This window comes from Carlito syrichta, unplaced genomic scaffold (genome assembly GCF_000164805.1).
Source record: "Carlito syrichta isolate Samal-C Ts95f unplaced genomic scaffold, Tarsius_syrichta-2.0.1 Scaffold307764, whole genome shotgun sequence".
Lineage (NCBI taxonomy): Eukaryota > Metazoa > Chordata > Mammalia > Primates > Tarsiidae > Carlito > Carlito syrichta.
Window position 1 is genome coordinate 251,877 of NW_007251860.1, and position 22,310 is coordinate 274,186.

A 22,310-nucleotide genomic window follows, 5' to 3' on the forward strand; every position below is an offset into this window, starting at 1 on the left:
AGGTCTAGATAAACTAAAAACGAATCTTAGGATCATCTGAGAGATAATTTTCATTTTAGAAGCTAATATTACCATAGCCACTAAATCATGACAGTAGTACTTACAACAATTAAAATTCTATCTAGTCCCCATGTTCTTTTTTTTTTAAACATATTTTTTATTTTAAAATTGTGAGGTACAGTTAAGGGTTGGATATACAAATATGCATTGTTCAGGCACCCTTGTTGATAAGGGGTGTCTCCCCATCCCCAGACAGATATTGACTACCATTAATCCCACCACCCTTGCCCTCCCTGCCTGCCCCCATAAAGTCCCACCACTATCAATACTTTTCTTATAGTATTACGATAGATGTTCAAGGTCCACTTATGAGTGAGTACATGTGATACTCAGATCTTTGTTGCTGTGAAAGATCACTCAGTATTATAGTAGTTCCATTCAGGTTGCTGCAAAATTCATGATTTTGTTATTTTTTATGGCTGCATAGTATTCCATCATGTATATGTACCACATTTTTTAGATCCAGTCCACTTTTGATGGACAATATGGTTGGTTCTAGGTTCTTGCTATTGTGAAAAATGCTGCGATAAACATACGTGTGCAGGTATCTTTTCTATAGAGTGATTTGAGTTCTTCAGGGTATATTGCCAGTAGGGAGATTGCAGGATCATATGGGAGGTCGATATTTAGAGCTTTTAGGAATCGCCACACTGCTTTCCACAGAGGTTGCACCAGTTTACACTACCACCAACAGTGTATAAGTGTTCCCTTTTCACCACATCCTCTCCAGCATCTGTTATTTTTTGAGTTATTGATAATGGCCATTCTGACTGGAGTTAGGTGGTATCCCAGTGTAATTTTGATTTGCATCTCCTTGATGATTAGTGAGGTTGGCCACTTGTATGTCTTCTTTTGTGAAGTGTCTGTTCATATCTTTTGCCCACTTTGTAATGAGGTTGTTTGTTTTTTTCTTTTCAGCACGTTTGAATTCCTTGTAGATCCAAGATGTTAGGCCTTGGTCAGACATGGAGTTGGTAAATACTTTTTCCCAGTCTGTGGGCTGTCTTCCTGCCCCCTTGATGGTTTCTTTGGCTTTGCAGAAGCTTGTCAGTTTAATGAGTTCCCACTTGTCTCTCTTATCTCTTATGGCCTGTGTGTTTTGGGTTTTGTTCGGAAATTGGATGCCAGTTCCAATTTCCATAAGGGTATGTCCTGCCTTTTCTAGTCCCCCTGTTAAATTTACAAAAAGAAAGAGAAGGAGGAGAGGAAGAGGAGCAGGGATGGCAAAAAGGGAGAGAGATGGGAAGAAGAAGAAGGAGAAGACAGAAAAGAAGGAAGAGAAGGCTCTTTTAATATACCTTTGTACTTATTTTGGACTCCTATCCACAGAAAAATATATTGACCCAGAAATGAGCCCACCTTTGTGGCTGACATCAACACATAATTATTTCAAAAAACCCTGAGGATCTTGACTTTGAAAGGGATCCAATGTTTGAGTTGCAACATGCATCGGACAGTGCCTGTGTATTCAGGTTCTTGGGGGCACCCAGTGTTGCTCAATCCTAGACTGCTTACTTCAAAAGATAGCATTTAATATCAGAAGCTACTAACAATAGATGTCAACCTTTTCCAAAGTCTCTCTTATCAACCTGGACGTCAGTAACTAGAAGCCTCAATAAACTGTGATGTTGTCAAGGTACTTAACTTTACATATATATGTATAAAAAGCCAGAGAAATCAAAATTACAGCAGAGATTTATTCAAGGAAGGAAAGAAAAATAGGGCAGGGGCAGAAGGAAGGAACTAAATCAGGAATACATCTTGGAACACCTAACATTCATTATAATCCTGTCCACCCAGACTTACATGTGCCTATACAATGTTCAGAATGTTGACCTTTATGTACAGGAAGATCCTGAATTATTAGAATCAAGAATCTACTATTTCCATTCTACTTCACAGATTTTTAAAGTTTCTTAACAACAAGAACTAAAAACTAAGAGGTTTCTGGTTGTCTCCTGGTTAATGAGAACATTAAACTAACCAAGAGTTTCCACTTCCCAAGTGTTCTGGCTTATGGAGGATTTATTCTAACTAGCTGAGCTCATTTGAAGATACTGAGAGTCTAACTATCGGGCATCTATATTAGGTACCCTGGGTACAGCAGACAACAACCTGTCTTCCCAGGGACAGTTGGGACTATTGATATAGGAGAAATTTTTCGAGTGGCTCCGGTAGACACAGCTTGTGGATGACTTGATGACATATTCGACCCAGGCACTTCCGGACACACAGGCGGCAGAGCTGGGAAAGAGTAGGCGGGCCTGAGGGAGGGAACAAAAATAGTGTGAATTTCATGGTGGTGGGGCGGGGTAGGGGGCTAGAAGGGGGAGAACAGAGTACTGGAAGTGGGTGAAACTTTCTAAAAGCAGAAGAGAAACTGGGTCTGTATAGGAATTATAGAATGAGGTAGCAGAGACTAAGTACAGACAAGAGGACCACTATTTGGCCCTCCTGGATGAGCTAATCTCTTTAAGTTGATTTTCCAATGGTAATTGCACCACTGATATTGACAAATGAGGCCAATCGGAGGCCAGTTAGGAATGAAGTGTGGGGTCTAAAGGGAATGCACCTCATTCGCGTATTGCACTTACAAATGAAAGCGATATACTAGCCAAGAATAAAATGCAAATAGAGGCACTGAGAATGCAGGGCCCCCTGACAGAGCTGCAGAGCAGGACAACTGTGGAAAGGGTATCAGCAGGAAGTTCCATTTGTGTAGTCGCAGAGGCAATGTTAAGTGATGTGTCAGGAGTTAGATACTCAGCCCTCAAAGTCTTCCTGGACTTCCTGCTTCTAGCTGCCCAGAAGGTGGTGTTGGCTGACCCCTAATTACACCTAGAGGGGCCCTCTATTCTTTCAAGAATTCAAACTCAAAAGAGATCTGCAGGAAGAACACAACTCAGACCCTGTTAGCCTCTGAACCTTGGTCTCATGGAGTCTCATGGAGTCACCATTCCTAAGACTTTGAAGCCTTGCGGAAAATAAGTGATGAAAGTCCAAAACATGGTTGAATAGGCTGAGTGAGTTTTTGGCTAAAATACTAGTTGTACAGAGGCAATCATAATATCCCACCGTTTCCTAACTTGACTATCAGTAAAGATCTCTTCAAGTAGATCTAATGACTGGCCTATACAAAGTTTTCTTTTTCAAAAAAAATCCTACTCTAACAGAATCTTACTCTCATAAAAATGATAGAAATAACCAGGTAACACTTGGCTTGACATTGCCAAGGAGTGTATATGTGCAGGAAACTATCTGGAGGACAAAACAATCACCCTTCATTACAATCTTGGTAATCGGGACACTGCCAGGGGAGGGGGGTGGGGCACATAACATCAATAAGGTACCTGATCTCAAACCAGGTGAAGTGGGGACCAAAGGGAGGCCCAACTTTACTTGTATGATGACCACTTGTATACCTAATTCTGAATTGTACCCCACATCTTGAAAATAAAAATATTTTAAAGTTAATAAATAAATAAAACTACACCAAAAAAATCTTGGTAAGCAAGAATGGAAAATGTCTCTACCTGCTGTCCAACTTAAGCTCCTCTGAAAAACAATAATGCAGACAAATTGTCCAGTTTGCCTAGGGAAGTTCAGATACCAAAGTGAGTTCTGATGTGGCTGGTATTCATCTTTCTAGAGCAAGTGGCTATACAGATAAATACAGAGGACAGAGGAGCTTGCTTATAAGGAATGCAAATCCTAGACCTGGAAACACTTTTGACAGAAGAAAACAAGAATTACGAAAATGCTATAAACTATATTCTCAGCTAACAATTGGAAAGTACTGTTCTTTCCAAACTGGGATCCGATAAGGAAGATCATAATTCTTCTGGTGGAGACTCAAATAAAAGAACAATCGATAATGATCTAGACTGTTGGAGATAATCTAGACCAGTGGCACTCAAAGCATGCTCCTTAGACCAGCTGCATCAGCATGATCTGGAAGCCTGCTAGACATGCAGAGTCTCAGGCCCCACCCCAGACTTCCTGAATTAGAATCTGTATCTTAAGGAAATCCCCAAGTGACTTGTGTGCACATTAAAGCTTAAGAAGCACTGATTTAGAGAGGCTATTTCCTAAAACAAATCAAGCACTCCATTTGGAAGCTATGTACGATGTGGAGGTGGTTTCACAAAATGGAACTGGTGTGTGAAATGAGACTCCTCCCCACTGGAAACTGTCTCAGAAGATCCGAGATTGGAATCTCATAACATTAAGAGTACACATTCTGGGGTCAGATGGCTTGGTTTGAAGTCCATTTAGTTCTACATCTGAGTAGCTCTGTGACCCTTTGCAAGCCAATCTCTCTATGCTTTGCTTTTCCCATTTGTGGCAGGGGTAGTGCCTGCTACTGCTGTATAAAGTTTTCGTTGCTTTAAAAGTTTTAAGCATTCAGTGAGATTAATCTATGTTTCAATTTTAGCACAGTGCCTGGCACGTGTAAAGCTGAATAATTACGATTATCTTTAATATTCTCTCAAGCATACAAATGATCAATATAGGCTCAGAAAATGTTCTCTGACTGTATAAGCATGACATGGATCGCTTTGGAATTTGGGATACGGAGCATTTTAGAAGCTCACCCTTCTTCCTCTGGCATCTATTATTGCTCATAATGCCCGTGGTGGAAATAGGAGGAATGCAGACCTACCTACTCCTTGATCTGGAGAACAGTCAAGAGACCTCTCCATTTAGTCGAGTTCCTGAAATATACGTTCTCTGTCCCCCCTATTACCTCTAACTCAAGTCTTCTGAATTTGTCACTGGATTATCTCCCAATATTACAAAGCAGGGTTTTGGTTTGCTCAATCATGTGTTTATGCCAGGATAGATGTAAAAGTTCAAACTTTTCGGGGTAAAAACAAAGTTTTCTGATTCTTTTCTTGTAATGGAAAGTACAAAGCTTACACTCCAGTTGTATAGAAATGCCCTTTGGTTAAAAGTGAATATGCATTGAGGCGGAAGGATCACCTAAGCCCAGAAGATCGAGGCTACGGTGGCCGTGAGTGTACCACTGCACTCCAGCCTGGGCGACAAGAGACTCCAACTCAAAAAAAAAAAAAGTGAATATACACTGCGTTCCTCATTGCCTTACCCTTATTTCCACTATGGGCATTACGAGCAACAACAGATGCCAGAAATCCCAGAAGACATGTCAGTGATGGCAGGACTTGCCCCCGCCCACAATGCCACCCTCAATTGAAAAGAGAAAAGGAAGAGAGGCTAGGGATGAGACAGGAAAGAGAGATAGTGGTGTGCTTATGGAAGAGAAGCAGACACCCGCCCTCCATTACCTTCACGGAGCAGGAGCGCCTGCTCCACGGGGCTTTTCGGAGCCGCCAGGTCAAGGGCACTTTTGCCCTGAGCATTTCTGTGCTTCAGACTAGCCCCATAGTCAGTTAGCAGGTGGATGACTTCCACACTGGTTTGCCTTGCTGCGGCATGGAGGGGGGCGTCCAGCCATTGGCCGTGGTCCACACTGGCTCCTTAACAAAACAGATGGTGGCAATTCAACACTAAACATTAATGTAAAACACGGTGAGCCTCGAATATAGTTGCTGTATATAAAGACATCTTAAGACGAATCTTTGAAAATATGTAATTTAAACTCAGACCTCAGCAATGCCTACTAAAACTGTTTCAAAATATTTTGGTGAGATAAGTTAATTTAAGTAATTTTTAGTCATTTTAAATACTGTACATGCTTTCCCATACAAACTGTGTGACATACAAAATAAAATATTTGAGGATCTGTTACAAAGAGTTATTATGTTTGGGGGCAAAGGATTAAGCTAAATTTACCTAATATTTATGTAATTGGGGATCAAAAAGAAAGATTTCTGAATTTACTATAGAGAATAGTAAATGATGGGGAATAAAAAAAAGTCAAAAACTTCTTGGAGAAAAAATTCTCAACAAAAGGTTTTTACTAAACTTCCACCTTTATGTCAGGGGCTAAATTTGTTGAATCTTTAACCAAATAGTCATTTCAAGATATTTTAGCTTTCCCTGGACTTTCAGTTTCTGTATATGCCTTTTAGAATTTTTTTAAATAACTGAATAACTTAGCAGAATAGATGTAAACTAGTCTGTGGCAAACGTCTGTTGTTGTCCAGCATCTTCCTGGTAACCACATCTAGATTGCCCTCCAGGGAATCACCCTATTGTGATTCCTAGTTCTTGTGTTTCCAGTGAAGCCTAATAACTGCAGAGTAGACTGAGATCTAGGCCTAAGCCAATCAATGCATTGTATTTCCTTGGCCACCATGAGTGGTTCAGAGATGGCCATATGACTCAAAAAGAGCCAATACTCTTTCTTGATGCATATGGATGAGAAGAACTACAAGCCCAGGTATTGCTGGCAACCATCATGTGACTACTAGGGAGAACCATGCCAGGTAAATGGAGTTAACATCAAAGGAAGCAGAACAGAGGAATCTGAACACTCATTTCTTTAAAGTTCTCTTTTTAGTATCCAAACATCAAATGCTCTCAGAAGTTTTTACAGCCTGACAAGAACTCAATCTGTGAAACTGTAGAAAACCACCAAATTTAACTGGTTCTTTTCACAAAAAGATTTCTGGAAATTACCCAATTCTAGAAGTTTCTTCACACAGTCTACCCTCTGGTAGGTGCAGGCCACATACAGAGGAGTTCCAAGTTGAGGCACTTCTTGGTCAATGTCAACATTATTTGCCAGCAGAATCTCCATGCACTCTCTGTGACCTGGTGGAACACAAGATAATTTCACTCAAGTAAGAGACACATGAAATATTCATAGAATTATGGATTACTTATCCAGAATGGTCTTTAGAGATAACCTACATCTCTTTTTGTAGTAGAAAAAAAAAATTGTGTTTATTTTTGGAAATCTTGGGTAGAAACCCCAAAAATAAACTACTCAAACTCCTCCTTGCAGTCCCTGAGATAACTTTAACCAAACTAAGGGCTCAAAGGAACACAACTGTCATGCTCTAGAATGAAGCCACCATTTTACAAATATAGGTGACAAGACCCAGAATGGCAAATGACGAGCCCTGTGATTATTCTGAAAAACCCAGTTCTCTCTCCATTACGCATCTCTCATTTTCTTCTTTAACCATGCATGTAAGATTGGGTGTATGATCTACAAACTGATTTTGGTGAGCCTGGAAAACACCTATGAGAATGAATAAAAAGTCTCAAGTACGTATAATATATATTTAAATACATTTTCAAATTCAATGGTTGACAAGAATTATGTAAGCAATCACTCTCCCTCAAGAATTTGCCCAATAAAGAGATAGCCGTGATTAATCTGCAGCCTATGAATGCTTTGTTCGGGAAGAAATGCTTCTAAGGTATTGATAAGAACTTGCAAAGTATTAGTTCTCTTTGAAGATTAAATGTTTCCCTAAAAAATCTTATCATCACTAATTAATTTAACTAACTTTTTAAAAATAAATAACATAAAAAGTAAACTTTATCCTAGACCTACCTGACTTATCACAAATTCTGGATTAAGTATGTCTATTAAAATGTACAAAGCAAAATTCTGTAGATTCAAATTATTTGTTCACATAAGTAAATATTATACTTGGATTATAGCATCGATATATCAAGGTATTGACTCAAACTGTAGCCCAACTTGTTTAAAGCTGTGAGAATCCAAAAATAATATCTAGTTAGTACTAAAACTGCCTGGCAAATACAGGGTATTTAATAAATTTTTAAAATAAATCTTGTCTTTTTAAGAACAAGAAAGAAGCCGGGCTCGGTGGCTCAGCCTGTAATCCCGCGCCTTTGGGAGGCTGAGGTGAGTGGATTGCCTGAGCCCATGGGTTCGAGACCCGCCTGGGCAGCGAGACCTCATCTCTACAATAAATCAAAAAATCAGTCGGGTGTGGTAGTGCATGCCTGTAATTCCGGCTACTTGGAAGGCTGAGGCGGGAAGATCTCCAGAGCCCAGCAGTTTGAGGCTGCGGTGGCTGGTAGCGGCCACTGCACTGCAGTCTGGGCGACAGAGTGAGACTCCAACTCAAAAAAAAAAAAAAAAAGAACAAGAAACAGTCTGGTTTGAGTTAAATTGAAATATTCTCAGGAAATTTTAAAAGTGAAGATAGAAAAAGTAAATGACCAGCACTGATATAATAGTATCTAACATAATGAATTTGCTAATCATTCTTCCATTCTGTGGATGTTGATCCTTAACACACTTTTACAATACGGCAAAAAATAGGAACTCACACAAATCATGTGTTTATCGGAAGCATATATATGTTTTTAGGCACATAGATACCAAACTCCATATCTAATCTGCTAAGCACTGCAGAACTGCTTAATTAATTCAAAGCATTCCCAATATTTATCAATTTTTAAACATTTGGATGGAAATGCAAATAACATTTATACTTCAAATCAATATTAAAATTTTAAAAAGACTTTTGTATCATTCTAAAGTAGTTCATTACTCTACAATTTAAAGGACTTACTTGATGTTTGTGAAATGACTAACATCAGTTATTAACCAATAAATATTTATTAAATACATTTAGGACATAAAAGACATAGCTAAATTGAGATTTAAGTCTTTTGTATCACTTAAGGTAATCCAATGGAAAAATTTACCAAATGTCATGTTTAATAACCTGAGCCAAATCTTTTACTAATGTCTTTTGAAGTAAAAACTTTCATCCCCAACTATACCAGCAAAGATCACTATTTTAGAGTATTTTAACTTCTCCATCGCTACCAGCTATCCCTGAAACGTTGCTCTTTGGTATGTGACCTTTGACAAATGTCCTTGTCCTTTCAATGATATCTTCTTGCTCGTGTCTAATCTAATCTATGCATATAGTTTAAAATTCTTTAAATTTACTCTTTTTCCTCATTTCAAAAGTAACTGACAAAATAGGGGTCTGGAGTCAACTTCAAGATTTCCAATGCTATACTTTATAAAGTTGCTATTTTTTCCCAATAACTGTGATCTTGAAGCCATCAGCTCATCTACAGTGTATTACTTGTTGTAAGTAGTTACATTTACTGTTTCATTAGAGATAACATCAGCCTTGGCTTTCAGACACTTTCACAATGTATTTTAGCTTGGTGGTTGGTGTTTTATGGGCTTTGGAGGATGAGCTGTTCTTGCCTACTAGGGACAAAGACATAAGCATAGTACAATTCATGTAGGTCACAACTGCCATCTTGGCTATACCAGCTGCCACCAAAACATCAACAGGAAAGAACTGCCAAGAGACTGTCCCCAGAAAATGGGACGTCTGAGCCAGGAAAACATTCCCAGGTTATAAAAAGAGCTGTTTTGTGCCACACTGGTATTTCCTGAAGATTTAGGCAAATTGAAGTCACTGCTATGGGTCTCTAAATCACACATATTCTAATGGTGAGGAAAATCTAGGTGAGCCTTGCATGACCAGCACTAGACCATTGATACTTGCAGATTGGAGTGAGTCAGATTGAGTGGAGCAAATTCCCCATGCTGGTGAATAAGTCCACTGGTGTTTTGTGGGCATTGTGATAGCTCATTTACCTCTCTTCACTGCCTCATGGATGGGGGAAGCCAGATGTACTTCGAACTGGGCCTTGGCTCCAAACTCCAGCAGAACGTTGACACATGCAGCACTGCCACTGCAGCAAGCATTGAAGAGGGGCGTGGCTCCATGAACTGTCACTCCATTGACCTAATGATGGGCAAGGAGAGACCCAGGGAATTTTCTATTCCGTTCTCACTATCTCCAAATGTGTATTCCCATGTATCTGCCTAGAGAAATTCTCCACACTGATGAATAAGTGAAGGAACCCCACAGCTTTACAGTATTATGAAACATCATGAAGTTAGCGAGTGGATCGAGTGAGTTACTATATGTTAAACACTTAAAACCTTGCCTAGCACCCAATAAGCTCTCAATAGGCATGTGCAACAGCATTGTTTTCCATTTTCCATCAATATAAAGCTGACTCCTGCTCCTGGTCATGAACAAACCTGGCAAAACATTTATTTGTGCATTAAAAAGCCTATTCTCATGTTTGTCTTCCCTAATGGAATTCAACCCAAAGTACCAAAAGTACTAGAGAAATCATTTAGCCACGGTTCCAAAATCTGGGCTTGAAACAAATCTGCTAGGCAATTCCCCACAGTTCTACTGTCTTTCTTGCCACAGATTTCCTCTCTGGTCTACTGTTATTCATACAAATTGCACATGCCAGCTGTTACTCCTAAAGAAATCATGGCCAAGCCAAAGGCACATGGAAAATAGTCATCAATGTGGTGTCTCCAGCCGTTCTTGGCACCATCTAGAGATGTGGATGGCACGTGAGAACCAGCAGGGCTGGGAGGCATCTTTGTGCATCAACAATAGATTGGAAAGAACATTAGGGGACCAAGGCATTCTTGTAGGGAGGCTCTGATATGATGGAAATGGAGGGCAATGAGGGTTTGATGCCAAACCATTGTGCCTCAGCAAACCAAGGATAGATGCTTGTGATAATCAGTACTCTAAATTTCTTTGCTTTGGAAACAAAAATGATTTATCTCCAGGGTTCCAATATAACCCCCACTCCACTGGAAATTTAAAGATACAATGGTATGATGGCAGAGACAGACAAGGTCAGGGGAAAATGTATATAAATTCATATGCTAGGGATTTATATTTCTAACCTATTTATATTTTTACTAAAAATATTTGGTGGGACTGGTGTGTTTTACTAAGTATCATCCTTGTCCTCAGTCTAAGTCATCTTCTTACATAATTTCCTATCACTTTCTCTCTTCATTCGTAAACATATATTGAAGATCTACTAGGTAGCAATGTTTTAGAAACAATGATAAGACAATTGCCTCTGTTTGAATAGGCTGAATTCCATTAGGGAAGATAAACACAACAAGGGGCCTTTTAATAAATGAATACATGCTTTAGATCACTACGGGAGCAGAATAAAGGAGAGGATAGACTTGAGAATTACTTAGAAAGTAAAATTAGCAGAATTTTGTTGAGATGGAAAAAATAGGTTGACTCCCAGGCTTGGAGCTTGGGAGAGCAGGAGAGTGTTTAAACTGGCCTCTGAAACTTGGAAACCCAAGATGAGGAGCAGGTGCCAGAGGAAAGAACATGCTAAGCACAGTTTCAGATGCATTAGGTTTGAGGTATCCATGGGACTGCCAGTTATGTGGAGTTTTCTACTGATTGGTCAACTTTCTCTTATTCTTTGTCTCATTCTGATTTAAATGTTAAATGGTATGGTACAGTAGTTACTGCTTATTCCCTCGTAAAATCAACAAAGACAGGAAGCCATGCCTTATTCTTCTTGGTGCCCCACAAAATCTCCTCTCTGACCTGGCATTGTTTAACATTTCCCACCAGCAGTCTGCCTGTGACTCCAGACATCTAGCTTGAAAGGAAACAGCCCTTACACAGCCTCGCCCTCATCAGTGCCCAGTAGTTGACCAACTAGTAAGAGAAGCACCACCTAATGGAAATGTATGACCACAAAGGCATCAGAAAAAAACAGTTATCACAAGGAAGACTTTTATATTCAGTTCTACACGTAGAAACCCAACTTCTGTACAAAATGCGAGAACATAATCATTAAGTGTTTAAAAGCATTACAACTCATAAAACAAAGAATGCAAGAATTGAGCTAAACAATAAAATTCACAACAAAACAATATCTGGCACAAAACATAGGTGTCATTGAGATTTTTAGAAGTTGTGATTTTCTAATTCTATTCTGATATCTGTATTATATACAGTGCCTCAGTCATCTTTGAAAAAGGTTAGGATATGAATTAAAAACAAGATAAAGCTTAATTTTGTGTTTTTGACTATGTATTTATTAAAAGCTCATTTATTTTGAAAATGTTGCTCAGTAAAATTAGTTGTTTCCTTAAGGTGTTGAATTGTCTTTTATTAATCTTTAAATTGTTTTAATGTTTTACGATATAGATTTCTTAAAGTCATCACAATTTTGAAAGATTCCCATGAATCATCACATTTGAATGCTCACACACAGGAGTGTAGGCTAAAGAGAAGGGAGTAATAATCTTAATGAGGTAATATGAACAAGGACGGGACTAGGCCAGCCCTTACCCACAGTGGGTAAGCCATCTGGAAGGTCATGTGTCTTTAGAAATTAGCAGATACACCTGGGCAAATGGATCCCTGTGGGTAGGGGCAGTACTCACGTGTGCACCATTTTCCAATAAGGCTTTAGCACAGGCCACGTGACCTCCAAGGCATGCTTCATGGAGAGAAGAAACCCGATTAATTGTCACAAGGTTCACATTGACACCCTGTAATTTGGAGAGAAGAGGGTTATCTACTTATTAGATTCAAGGGGTACATATACAGGTTTTTTACATAGGTATATTGTATGATGATGAGGTTTGGGCTTCTATTGAGTTCCTCACCTAGGTGGTAGACATGGTACCCAGTGGGTAGTTTTCAATCCTCACACTCCTCCCTCTCTCCCCACGTTAGGAAGGCCCAGTGCTTCTTGTTCCCATCCTTGTGCCCATGTATATTCAGTGTTTAGCTCCCACTTATTAGGGAGAACGCATGGTATTCAGTTTTCTGTTTCTATGATAATTCACTCCGGATGGTGATCTGAACAGTGTTGAGCATCATTTTGATAAGCATTTGTTCCCTGCTCCATTTTCATTAGAATATTTAGAAGCCATTCAATAACATTTCAAGAGAGGCTTTATGATGGCCTAGTCCTCTGGAGGAGCTGCAACTATGGAGAAAAGTTTGACTCTGATGGATTCTAAATCCCTTGGTGGCTTCTTTCTTCCTTTCCTCCTTTCTTCCTTCCTTTCTTTCTTTCTCTTACCTTTCTACCTCAGAGGTCAAACATTGGAAGTCTTAGATGTTATGATCCTGAATGGAATAATTGGCCAACAGGTGGGTAATTCAGGCTGCAAAATCACCCACGGCTGAGACAAGACTATTTTGTTAGCAATGCAGGGTTGTTGGAAGAGTGGTTACACCAAGAATTGCCTCAGTTCTTCACTTTGTTTTGGATCAGCAAGACTTAAATATCTGACCATTATTTTAAGTGTAATTCCTTAAAGCCCAACTACTTAAGCTCCACCCACCTCCAGGTTTAACAAATTGTGTGACACTGAAACGTCATTTTTTTTCTCTCTGAGCCTTAGGCTCACTATCAATAAGGTTAAAAAGAAAAATTAACTATGTGATTTCTATGGTCCCTTCCAACTATGACTGTGTAAAATCTCTGTTGTATGGGATTAGAAATTAATTTAGCCTTTTTTTTTTTGAGTTGGAGTCTCACTCTGTTGTCCAGATTGGAGTACAGTGGCATGCTCCCGGTCACCCCAGCCCTGAGCTGCTGGGCTCCGATGATCCTTCTGCCTCAGCCTTCCAAGTAGCTGGAACTACAGGTGCACGCTACCACACCCGGCTAATTTTTTATTTATTGTAGAGACGAGGTTTCGCCAAGTTGCCTGGGCAGGTTTCGAACCCGCAGACTCAGGCAATCCACTCTCCTTGGTCTCCCAAAGTGCTGGGATTACAGGCTGAGCCACCAAGCCCAGTCTTAATTTAGCCTTTCTGGAGGGAAATTTACATTTTAAATGTTCATGCTCTTTGACTCAGGAATTCAATTTCTAGGAATTTTATCTTACAAAACTACCGGGATACACACACACACACACACACACACACACACACACACACACACACACACACACATTAATTACAACATTGTTTCAAAAGCAAAAACAGGAAACAAATTAATAAGAGGAGGGAGCCTAGGGCTGGGAGAACACACATCATACTTCCAACACTGGGAAGTGACTAGGATTGCATTGAGAGTGGAGTGGAATAAAGGGAAATTTCATTTGTATATAATTTGGGTTTTCAGTGGAAATATTTGTGTTTCTTCTGTGAAAGCTATTCTGATTGGTGCCTTATTGTGATTTTGATTTGCACTGCTCTGATGATTAATGATGTTGAACATTTTTTCATGTATTTGTTGGCTGCTTGGATGTCTTCCTTAGCGAAATGTCTGTTCGTGTCCTTTGCCTACCATTTAATGGGGTTATTAGTTTTTTTCCTGTCAATTCATTTAAGTTCTTTGTAGATTCTAGTCCAGAATATATATATATATGGGGGGATGGCATCTTGCTATGTTGCCTAGGCTGTCTGGAACTCCTAAACTCAAGAAATTCTTCCTTCTCAGTCTCCCAAAGTGCTGAGATTAGACGCACGTGCCACCACACCTGGCAGAAGAGAGTTAAATGCTGTGTTAACTCTCGATAGTAATGTTGTTTGACATGTTTCTGACATGTTCATGGCCTGTGGGTTTAATATTGACACCATATAGGGAGAAGCAGAGGTTATAACAAGGGGAGTCTAAACACAGTGTGGGATGCTCACATTCCTTTATTCAACAAATGCCTATTTAACATTCTGGATAACGTGCTATTCAAGTAATGTGTGAGAACAAAACTTGTGGCATGGGTCTCTCTCCTACCAGAGCCTACTGGCCAGGTGGAAATGAAAAACAAAACAACAAGAATATTGCTATAGTGGTAGTATATTCAAACTTCAGTTGCAAGCATGGGATATCCTTGACTCTGCCTTAAGGAGTAAGAAAAAATCTTCACAAATGAGGTAACATTTAGCTTAGGTTTGAAGCATAAAGCGTTTCAAGGTAGGAAAGCCAAGAAAGAGTATGCCAAGTATGCCATTAGGAGGGAACAAAAGATGCAAATGCAGGAAGCCACAAGAAGTGTGGCAGGGCCACAGCTGGATAGCTGGCTGCTTCTGAAACAGGGTCCACAGAAAGAAGAAGCAGGAGATGGAGGGAGAGGAAAGAGGACAACGAACTGGAGCCGGATCATGAAAGGCCTTGATTTCCAAACAGCAAGTGCATGTCTTAGAAGGAATGAGGCAACTATGAAATCTGTTAAGCTGTAAAAAGTCTGGAGTAAATAGATTAGACGTTTTAGGAGCGGTCCACTGGTAGCAGCATGGGGGTTTGATTGCAAGAGTAGGAAGGTGAGACTGGTCTCACCTTTTACTTTTACTTCTCCTATGTATGAGTTCCTTTTAAGAAAGCAAGAAAACGTCAGGCACAGTGGCTTACACCTGTAATCCCAGCACTTTGGGAGGTCGAGGAGGGAGGACTGCTTGATCCCAGGAGTTTGAGACCAGGCAATATAGCAAGACTTCATTTCTATTAAAAAGTATATATATTTTTGGTCGGGTGTGGTGACTCAAGCCTGTAATCCCAGCACTTTGGAAGGTAGAGGCAAGAGGATTGCCTGAGCCCGCGGGTTCCAGACCAGCCTGGGCAACATGGTCTCTACAATAAATCAAAAAAATTAGCTGGGCATGGTAGCACATGCCTGCAGTTCCAGCTACTTGGAAGACTGAGGCAGAAGGATCACCGGAGCCCAGCAGGTCGAGGTTGCGGTGGCTTGAGCGTGCCACTGCACTCCAGCCTGGGTGACGAGTGAGACTCCAACTCAAAAAATATATATATACATATATATTATATATATATACATATATATTATATATAATAGCTGGGCGTGGCAGTGAGCACCTGTAGTCTCAGCTACTGAGGAAGCTGAGATGGGAGGATCGTCTGAGCCCAGGAGGACAAGGCTGCGGTGAGTTGTGAGCCACTGCACTCTAGCCTGGGTGACATACTAAGTAAGACACTAACTTAAAAAAAAAAAAAAAAGAAAGAAAAAGAAAAAACAAATGTCCACAGGGTGGCAGCAGTGTGTTAGAAAAAACTTTGATAGTGCGCAAAATCTAGAATACCTGAATTGTAGAAATGTAATGCTGGACGGGCCTGAGGGACAGTCTAGAGTGGATCACCTTAATTTCGCATGAAAAAATGGAGGAACAGAAAGTTCAAATTCTTTGTAAGACTTGAGGCTCTCCAGCTGTCAGCGACAGCCAGCGCTGTAACCAAGAGCTCCTGAGACTTGGTTTAACGATTCACTCATTGGTTAATGTTTTACCCATACTTATCACACTAGTAAATGCAAAATCGTTTCAAAAAACTAGATTGATACATTTTGACTAGTGTGTAAGGGGAAAGACATGAGGATGTTGTAAGAAAAAGCTGAACTTTGCTATGAGGAATGTTCTTTGCACATTTAATCACAGCATGGAAGCTAACATGCTTATTAAGTATAGTTTAAAAAAAAAGTGCTCCATGAAATGTGGGATCCCACATTGGATCCCAGGACAGAAAAAGGCCACTAGTGGAAAAACTGGTGAAATCCCAGCAGTTTGCAGTTTAGTTCATGGTATTGTACCAACATTAATATCTTATTTTGACAAATGTGCCATGGCTACGTAAGATGTCCACATTCGGGGAAGTTGGGTGAAGGGTACAATGTAGATGGGAACTCTCTGTACTATCTTTGCAACTCTTCTTTAAAATTATCCAAAAATAATACCACGTGGTCATGAAGAAGAACGAAATCATGTCCTTTGCAGCAACGCGGATGCAGCTGGAGATCACCAATCTAAGTGAATTATCACAGAAACAAAACACTGAATACTGCATGTTCTCACTTATAAGCAGGCCCTAAACATTGGGCATGTTAGCACAAAGGTGAGAACAACTGATGCCGGGCACTACTAGCGGGGGGAAGGAGGGGAAATAAGAGGCACACAACCACCCATTGGGTACCATGTCCACTATCAGGGGAGAAGGCTCACTAGAAGCCCAAACCTCACCTGCACGCAATTTATTTATGTAGCAACTCCTCACGTGTATCACATAACTCTAAAATGAAATTAAAAATAAACTGAAAAGAAAGAAAAATAAATAAAAATAAAATCATTAAAAAAATAAGCCGGGCTTGGTGGCTCAGGCTGTAATCCCACGCCTTTGGGAGGCTGAAGTGAGTGGATTGCCTGAGCCCGTGGGTTCGAGACCTGCCTGGGCAGGCAAGACCTCATCTCTACAATAAATCAAAAAATTAGCCGGGTGTGGTAGCGTACGCCTGTAGTTCCAGCTACTTGAAAGGCTGAGGCGGAAGGATCACCGAGCCCAGCGGGTCGAGGCTGCGGTGGCCGGGAGCGGCCACTGCACTCCAGTCTGGGCAACAGAGTGAGACTCCAACTCAAGAAAAAATAAAAAAATAAAAAATAAAAGGTTTGTTAAAAATACTAATAAAAGTATTGAGTTGGGAGGCCAAGAGGGAAGAGGTGAATACAAGACTTTCCACGGTGTGCCTTTTTATATCATTTTAATCACTGAACTATGTGAGTATATTACATATTACAAATAATCAAATCATATCAAATGTAAAGTGCTGAAAAATAAATAAGCATGTGGTAAAATCAGGTACAAAGCCCATTTGATCATTGCTGGCAGTACTGATTTCCTTTTGCCTCTACTTTCTTAAGAAGTAACAACTCATAAAGGAGAAAGCAAAAAATAAATCAATGAAAAATGCATGCATGCATACACACACATACATACACACATACATACACACACACATCCACAGAGTAGTGTACCCAGCTGTTCAAATTTAAATGGTAAGGAAACCTGGTTAGGGGATTGCTAGGATGTAGAAAAAGACTTAATAACTCACCTCCTCTGTACATGTGTAGACTCTAAAACAAATAAAGCAAATGTATACTTCGTTTTATTCGTTTCACAAATAATTTACTAGGCCCCTATTCACCGTTCGAGGTGCCAGGGATATAGTCATAAATATAAAGTAAATATAAATAAAGTAGCCCTTGTAACTAATACTTGTATAAATCTTCCCTAAGGAATAAGATTTACCCATTTGTCAACCTATTTTAGGGCTTGCCCTTGAAATATTGTATCATTGATGTGGGCAACCCAGTGGTCCTTGATTCCTGGTATTGGTTCACTTGTGTAATACCTTCCCCTTCAGTGTGGGCTGGACTTTTTGACTCACATTTAATGAGAATAGGGAAGAAGCGACAGGATGTCACTTTGGAAATGAGGTTATAAAACAACTGTGACTTCCTTCTTAGGCACTCTCTTGCACTCTCTGGGGGGAAGCCAGCTGCCGTCTCATGTCCCAGCCCTATGGAGAGGCCCATGTGGCAAGGAATTGAGGTTTCCCAACAACCACGTGAGTGGGTTTGAAAGCAGATCCTCCCCCAGTTGAGCCATGAGATGACCGTAACTGGCTGACACTTGGCAGCCTGAGAGAGACCCTGAGCTAGAACCAACTGGCTAAGCTGCTCCCTGGCTCCAGAAGCCACAAAAATGGAAGCATTTGTTGTTTTCAGTCACTCTGCTTTGAGGTAATATTTGTCATGCAGCAATGAACAATGTAACTTCAGGACTGTTGCCACTAACACACACTGAGAGAGAATGGGGTGAGTTAGTGCAACATAAATTTGAGGGCATCCTCCATCATCCCTCACAGGGAAACTTCCTATGAGGTAAAAGGAAGGCCCAGAAGGGAAAGGGGGAAACAGCAGAAAATGAGGGTGCTCCCCAGGAAAGAAGAGGCAAGAAGAACACATGGTGAGGTGCAAGAGGATACATGAGTCCAGACTGGCGGTGCTGGGGCTCAGAAGGGGTGAGGTAAGACCTCTGTTATAGCTGAAGCTAATAAGGAATGATGTTTGGTAAGAGCATAAGCACGAAGGATCAAGTCTTCAGTTCACTTACTTGTGCAATTAAAGTTTTAAGGGCCAATAAGCGCCCCTGAGCCGCAGCTTCATGAAGTGGGGATCGATCAGCCCAGCAGTCTGAAACACAAACCAAGCTCAGAGTCAAGGTCCGGAGACTTCTTCCTGCAGCTTGTTCAGGCTACCCACTCACTGTGAGAGGACAGGCAGGGAAGACGAGGAAAGCTGGTGGCATGCATCAGGCTCTCCCATCAGCCACTTTCAGGGTGACAAGCTATAGAATGTAAAGTTCACTAGTTTGGTGGTGTGTGTCAAAAGGGGGAACCGCCGATCTCTCTGGTTTTTCGGGAGGCAGTTTTAACAAGCAATAGATTTAATTTAAATACAAGTGGATAGAGCCTGGTGCTTGAATCTGATAGCTCTACATAAGGCAAAATGAAAGGCAAAACAGGTCAATAAGCTTCCACATCTTTATCCTTCCCCCACCATCTACCCTTACCCACACCCCAAAGACTCAAAGACTCACTATGAAGGAGGCTCTAAGGGATCAGGGGGAAAAAAAATTTCCATAATTCCCTAGGTAATTGCTTCCTTTGATAAAGAGTGTATCTAAGTTTCAGAGTGTCATTTTTCAGATGATTTCATCCTCCAGTTTTTTGCCAAACAGCTTTGTTGTGGGCAGTTTAGTGTGATGGCTAAGCATGGGCCATGGAAACAGACTGCCTGAGTTCAAGTCCTACCTCGACCGTTTTCTCTGCCCAAATTAGCAAGTTACTCAAATTATTTGAACCTCAATGTCCTTACCTCTAAAATGGAGATATCGTGATCTAATATTTGGCAAGTGCTTTGGTCTCTTGTATCCATGATGTTACGTGCTCCAGACAGTTTATGATTGATATGTACGCATGATAGGGCAGCACTGGAAGGAACAGCCTCAGAACTGCCTTCTGGAGATATTTTTCTTATAATTGCTTGTCTGCAAACAGCTTAGATGGGCAATTGAGAAGTAACCTTCTATTAAACATGCAAAAGAGCAATCATTCGTTTTGGAAGAAACTCTAGCCCATTTTGCAAAATGTGGGTATTTTTCAAATCACGATTGTGCTCTTCATATGTTGGATTGAACACAATTAGAATTTAACACAAATGGTTCCTCTTATCAACCTCTTCTAGGTGATCCTGATGATGTTAAGAACCCGGGTTTCCATATGTATAAACTTGGCAAAACGAAAACCTGACCGAAGATGGAACTGTGTGAATTTAAAAGAACTCAAGGCCTTAAGGAGAGAGTGAACTTTTCCAATGGATGAGAACCACGGTTATGAACATGTCAATGAGCTTTCTTCCTACATTGAAACTCAACATATCATCTCTAACCTTTTGGATTATGAAAATAGGGAAAGTTTGAATGAACTTTACAGGACTGGATTGATATTGGAGAAATTGTTATGAAAATGTGACTTTCAATATATCTAGATAGATATAAAAATAAATTTAGATACATAGATGTGTGTATGTACTTTTTTAGCATTATACACTGATAAAACCTAAAGCAGTGCTTCTTGGATAAATGACTGATCCCAGGCGTGGGCCAAGAAGAATATGATGGGCCTCAAACTTTATCTTGCCAGAAAGTAAGGAAGCGCTCAAAGAAAGATGGGGAAGAATAAAAGGCACAGAAGTTAGCTTGAATGGGCTTCCACTGACCAAAGATAGGACAATGTGAGTATCAAAATAAACAATGAGATAGCCGGGCTCGGTGGCTCAGCCTGTAATCCCACGCTTTGGGAGGCTGAGGTGAGTGGATTGCCTGAGCCCGCGGGTTCAAGACCCGCCTAGGCAACTTGGCGAGACCTCATCTCTACAATAAATCAAAAAAAATTAGCCAGGCGTGGTAGCGTGCGCCTGTAGTTCCAGCTACTTGGAAGACTGAGGCAGAAGGATCGCTGGAGCCCAGCAGGTCGAGGCTGCAGTGGCCGGGAGCGGCCACTGCACTCCAGTCTGAGTGACAGAGTGAGACTCCAACTCAAAAAAAAAAAAAAAAGAGATAAGAGATTATACCATATCAAATAAAACAGTAAATTAAAAGTCATTACTGACATAAATGAATATATAATGACAGAGAAGAGAAAGCACTTTCTCATAATAGAATGTCAACTTTGAAATGTAGAATAATAGAATTAGCCTCAATCTGTCTCCCCACAGAACAAAATTTCAGAAACCACCTTACCCAGGTGATCAAATTTAACATCAGCAGTGATGGAACACAATGATACTGGGCGCCATCTGATGGAACACGATGAGTGAGATCAGAGGAAATGCAACGAGAAGAACATCGCTTCTGTGATATCCCTGCCCAAGATGTGTAACTCAAATCTGATCATGAGGACACTGCACACCAGATCAAACTAAGGGGACATTCTACAAAATAATCAGCCTGAAACCAGTTCAAGGAGGGACTGAGGAACACTTCCATATTGAAGGGGGTTGACAAGACACATCTGAAGGCAACACACCTGATCCTTTTGATATCAAGATCATTATTAGGACAGTTGGCTAAATATGAGTGGGTGAAGAGAAGTAGGAATGATTTGTACCACTCTTGTAACTTCTCTGTTGATTGAAATTAGTTCCAAATAAAAAGTTTAAAAAGATAGACAGACAGACAGATAATAGATAAAATCACTGGTGATCCCCTACTCCTAATATGAATGTGTAATGCTTTTATAGTAACAAAGAAAAGGTGCTGAAAATATTTAACATGAACATATATTGTGTTTGTATCTCTACTTGTTCCTGAGTTGGTTAAAAGTGGAATATTTTTAAATGAAGAGTGAAATATTTTAAAATCTCTTTGAACATTTATAATTTGCATAAACTGGAAATAATGAGATAATGTATGCAAGTAATCCTCAGTTAGTGAGGCTTGGCTTGCCTCTAATTCATTCAATGAATTATGCAACTCATTCCATCTGGAGTGCACTTCAGACAGGTTACCTTCTTGCCTACTCATTCTTGGAAGTGGATGCAGGCACTGTAGTTGGAGGGACAGTCTTTACCCACAGATACCGACTCAGGATCCCGACCAATGGGAGAAACAAACCCAGAGCTATAGCATTGTTACTCCATTGTTCTGACAACAGCCAGTCATTCCGAGTCACCTGAAGGCACAGTTAAGTATTCACTTCAAAAATAAAAACAAGATTTAAGTGGCAACTTCCTATCAAAAGATTTAACTTAGTATATCAACATTAAATGGCTTTATTATTTCTCAAACATGCCTCCAGGTGGGCTGTGGTGATCCCCTTTCCTGCTGGGAAGGAGGCTTAACCACATGTCTGTCCTATTTCAAACTTCCTAGTAACTTTCTGTTACTCATCCATCCCACAAGACCTGATCCATAGACACAACGTGGATAATCTCACAAACCTAACGTTTGATCAAAGAAACCAGACACAAAAGAACACATGCTGTGTGATTTGGTTTCTATAAAGTACACAAAGAAGGCAAACTCACCTCGGGGTTAGAAGTCAAAAACTGGGCTCAGTGGCTCAGCCTGTAATCCCACGCCTTGGGAGGCTGAGGTGAGTGGATTGCCTGAACCCGCGGGTTCAAGACCCACCTGGG

At 40.4% G+C, this 22,310-nt stretch overlaps 1 protein-coding gene across 3 annotated transcripts in view; it reads right to left on the bottom strand.

Moving 5' to 3' along the window:
• Positions 1-2,199: 2,199 nt before the first annotated feature.
• ASB11 (ankyrin repeat and SOCS box containing 11) overlaps positions 2,200-22,310 on the bottom strand; it is a 26,225-nt gene continuing 6,114 nt past the window's right edge. For 2 of the 3 annotated variants that reach the window (XM_008064610.1, XM_008064612.1), the window contains exons 2-7: positions 18,724-18,803; positions 12,251-12,358; positions 9,599-9,749; positions 6,664-6,798; positions 5,367-5,558; positions 2,200-2,324 (exon numbers count right to left, since the gene is read on the bottom strand). In XM_008064610.1, coding sequence (XP_008062801.1) covers positions 2,200-2,324; positions 5,367-5,558; positions 6,664-6,798; positions 9,599-9,749; positions 12,251-12,358; positions 18,724-18,803 — 791 coding nt within the window. Of the gene's footprint in view, positions 2,325-5,366; positions 5,559-6,663; positions 6,799-9,598; positions 9,750-12,250; positions 12,359-18,719; positions 18,804-22,310 lie in introns of all 3 variants that reach the window. The other variant, XM_008064611.1, reaches the window with a different exon arrangement.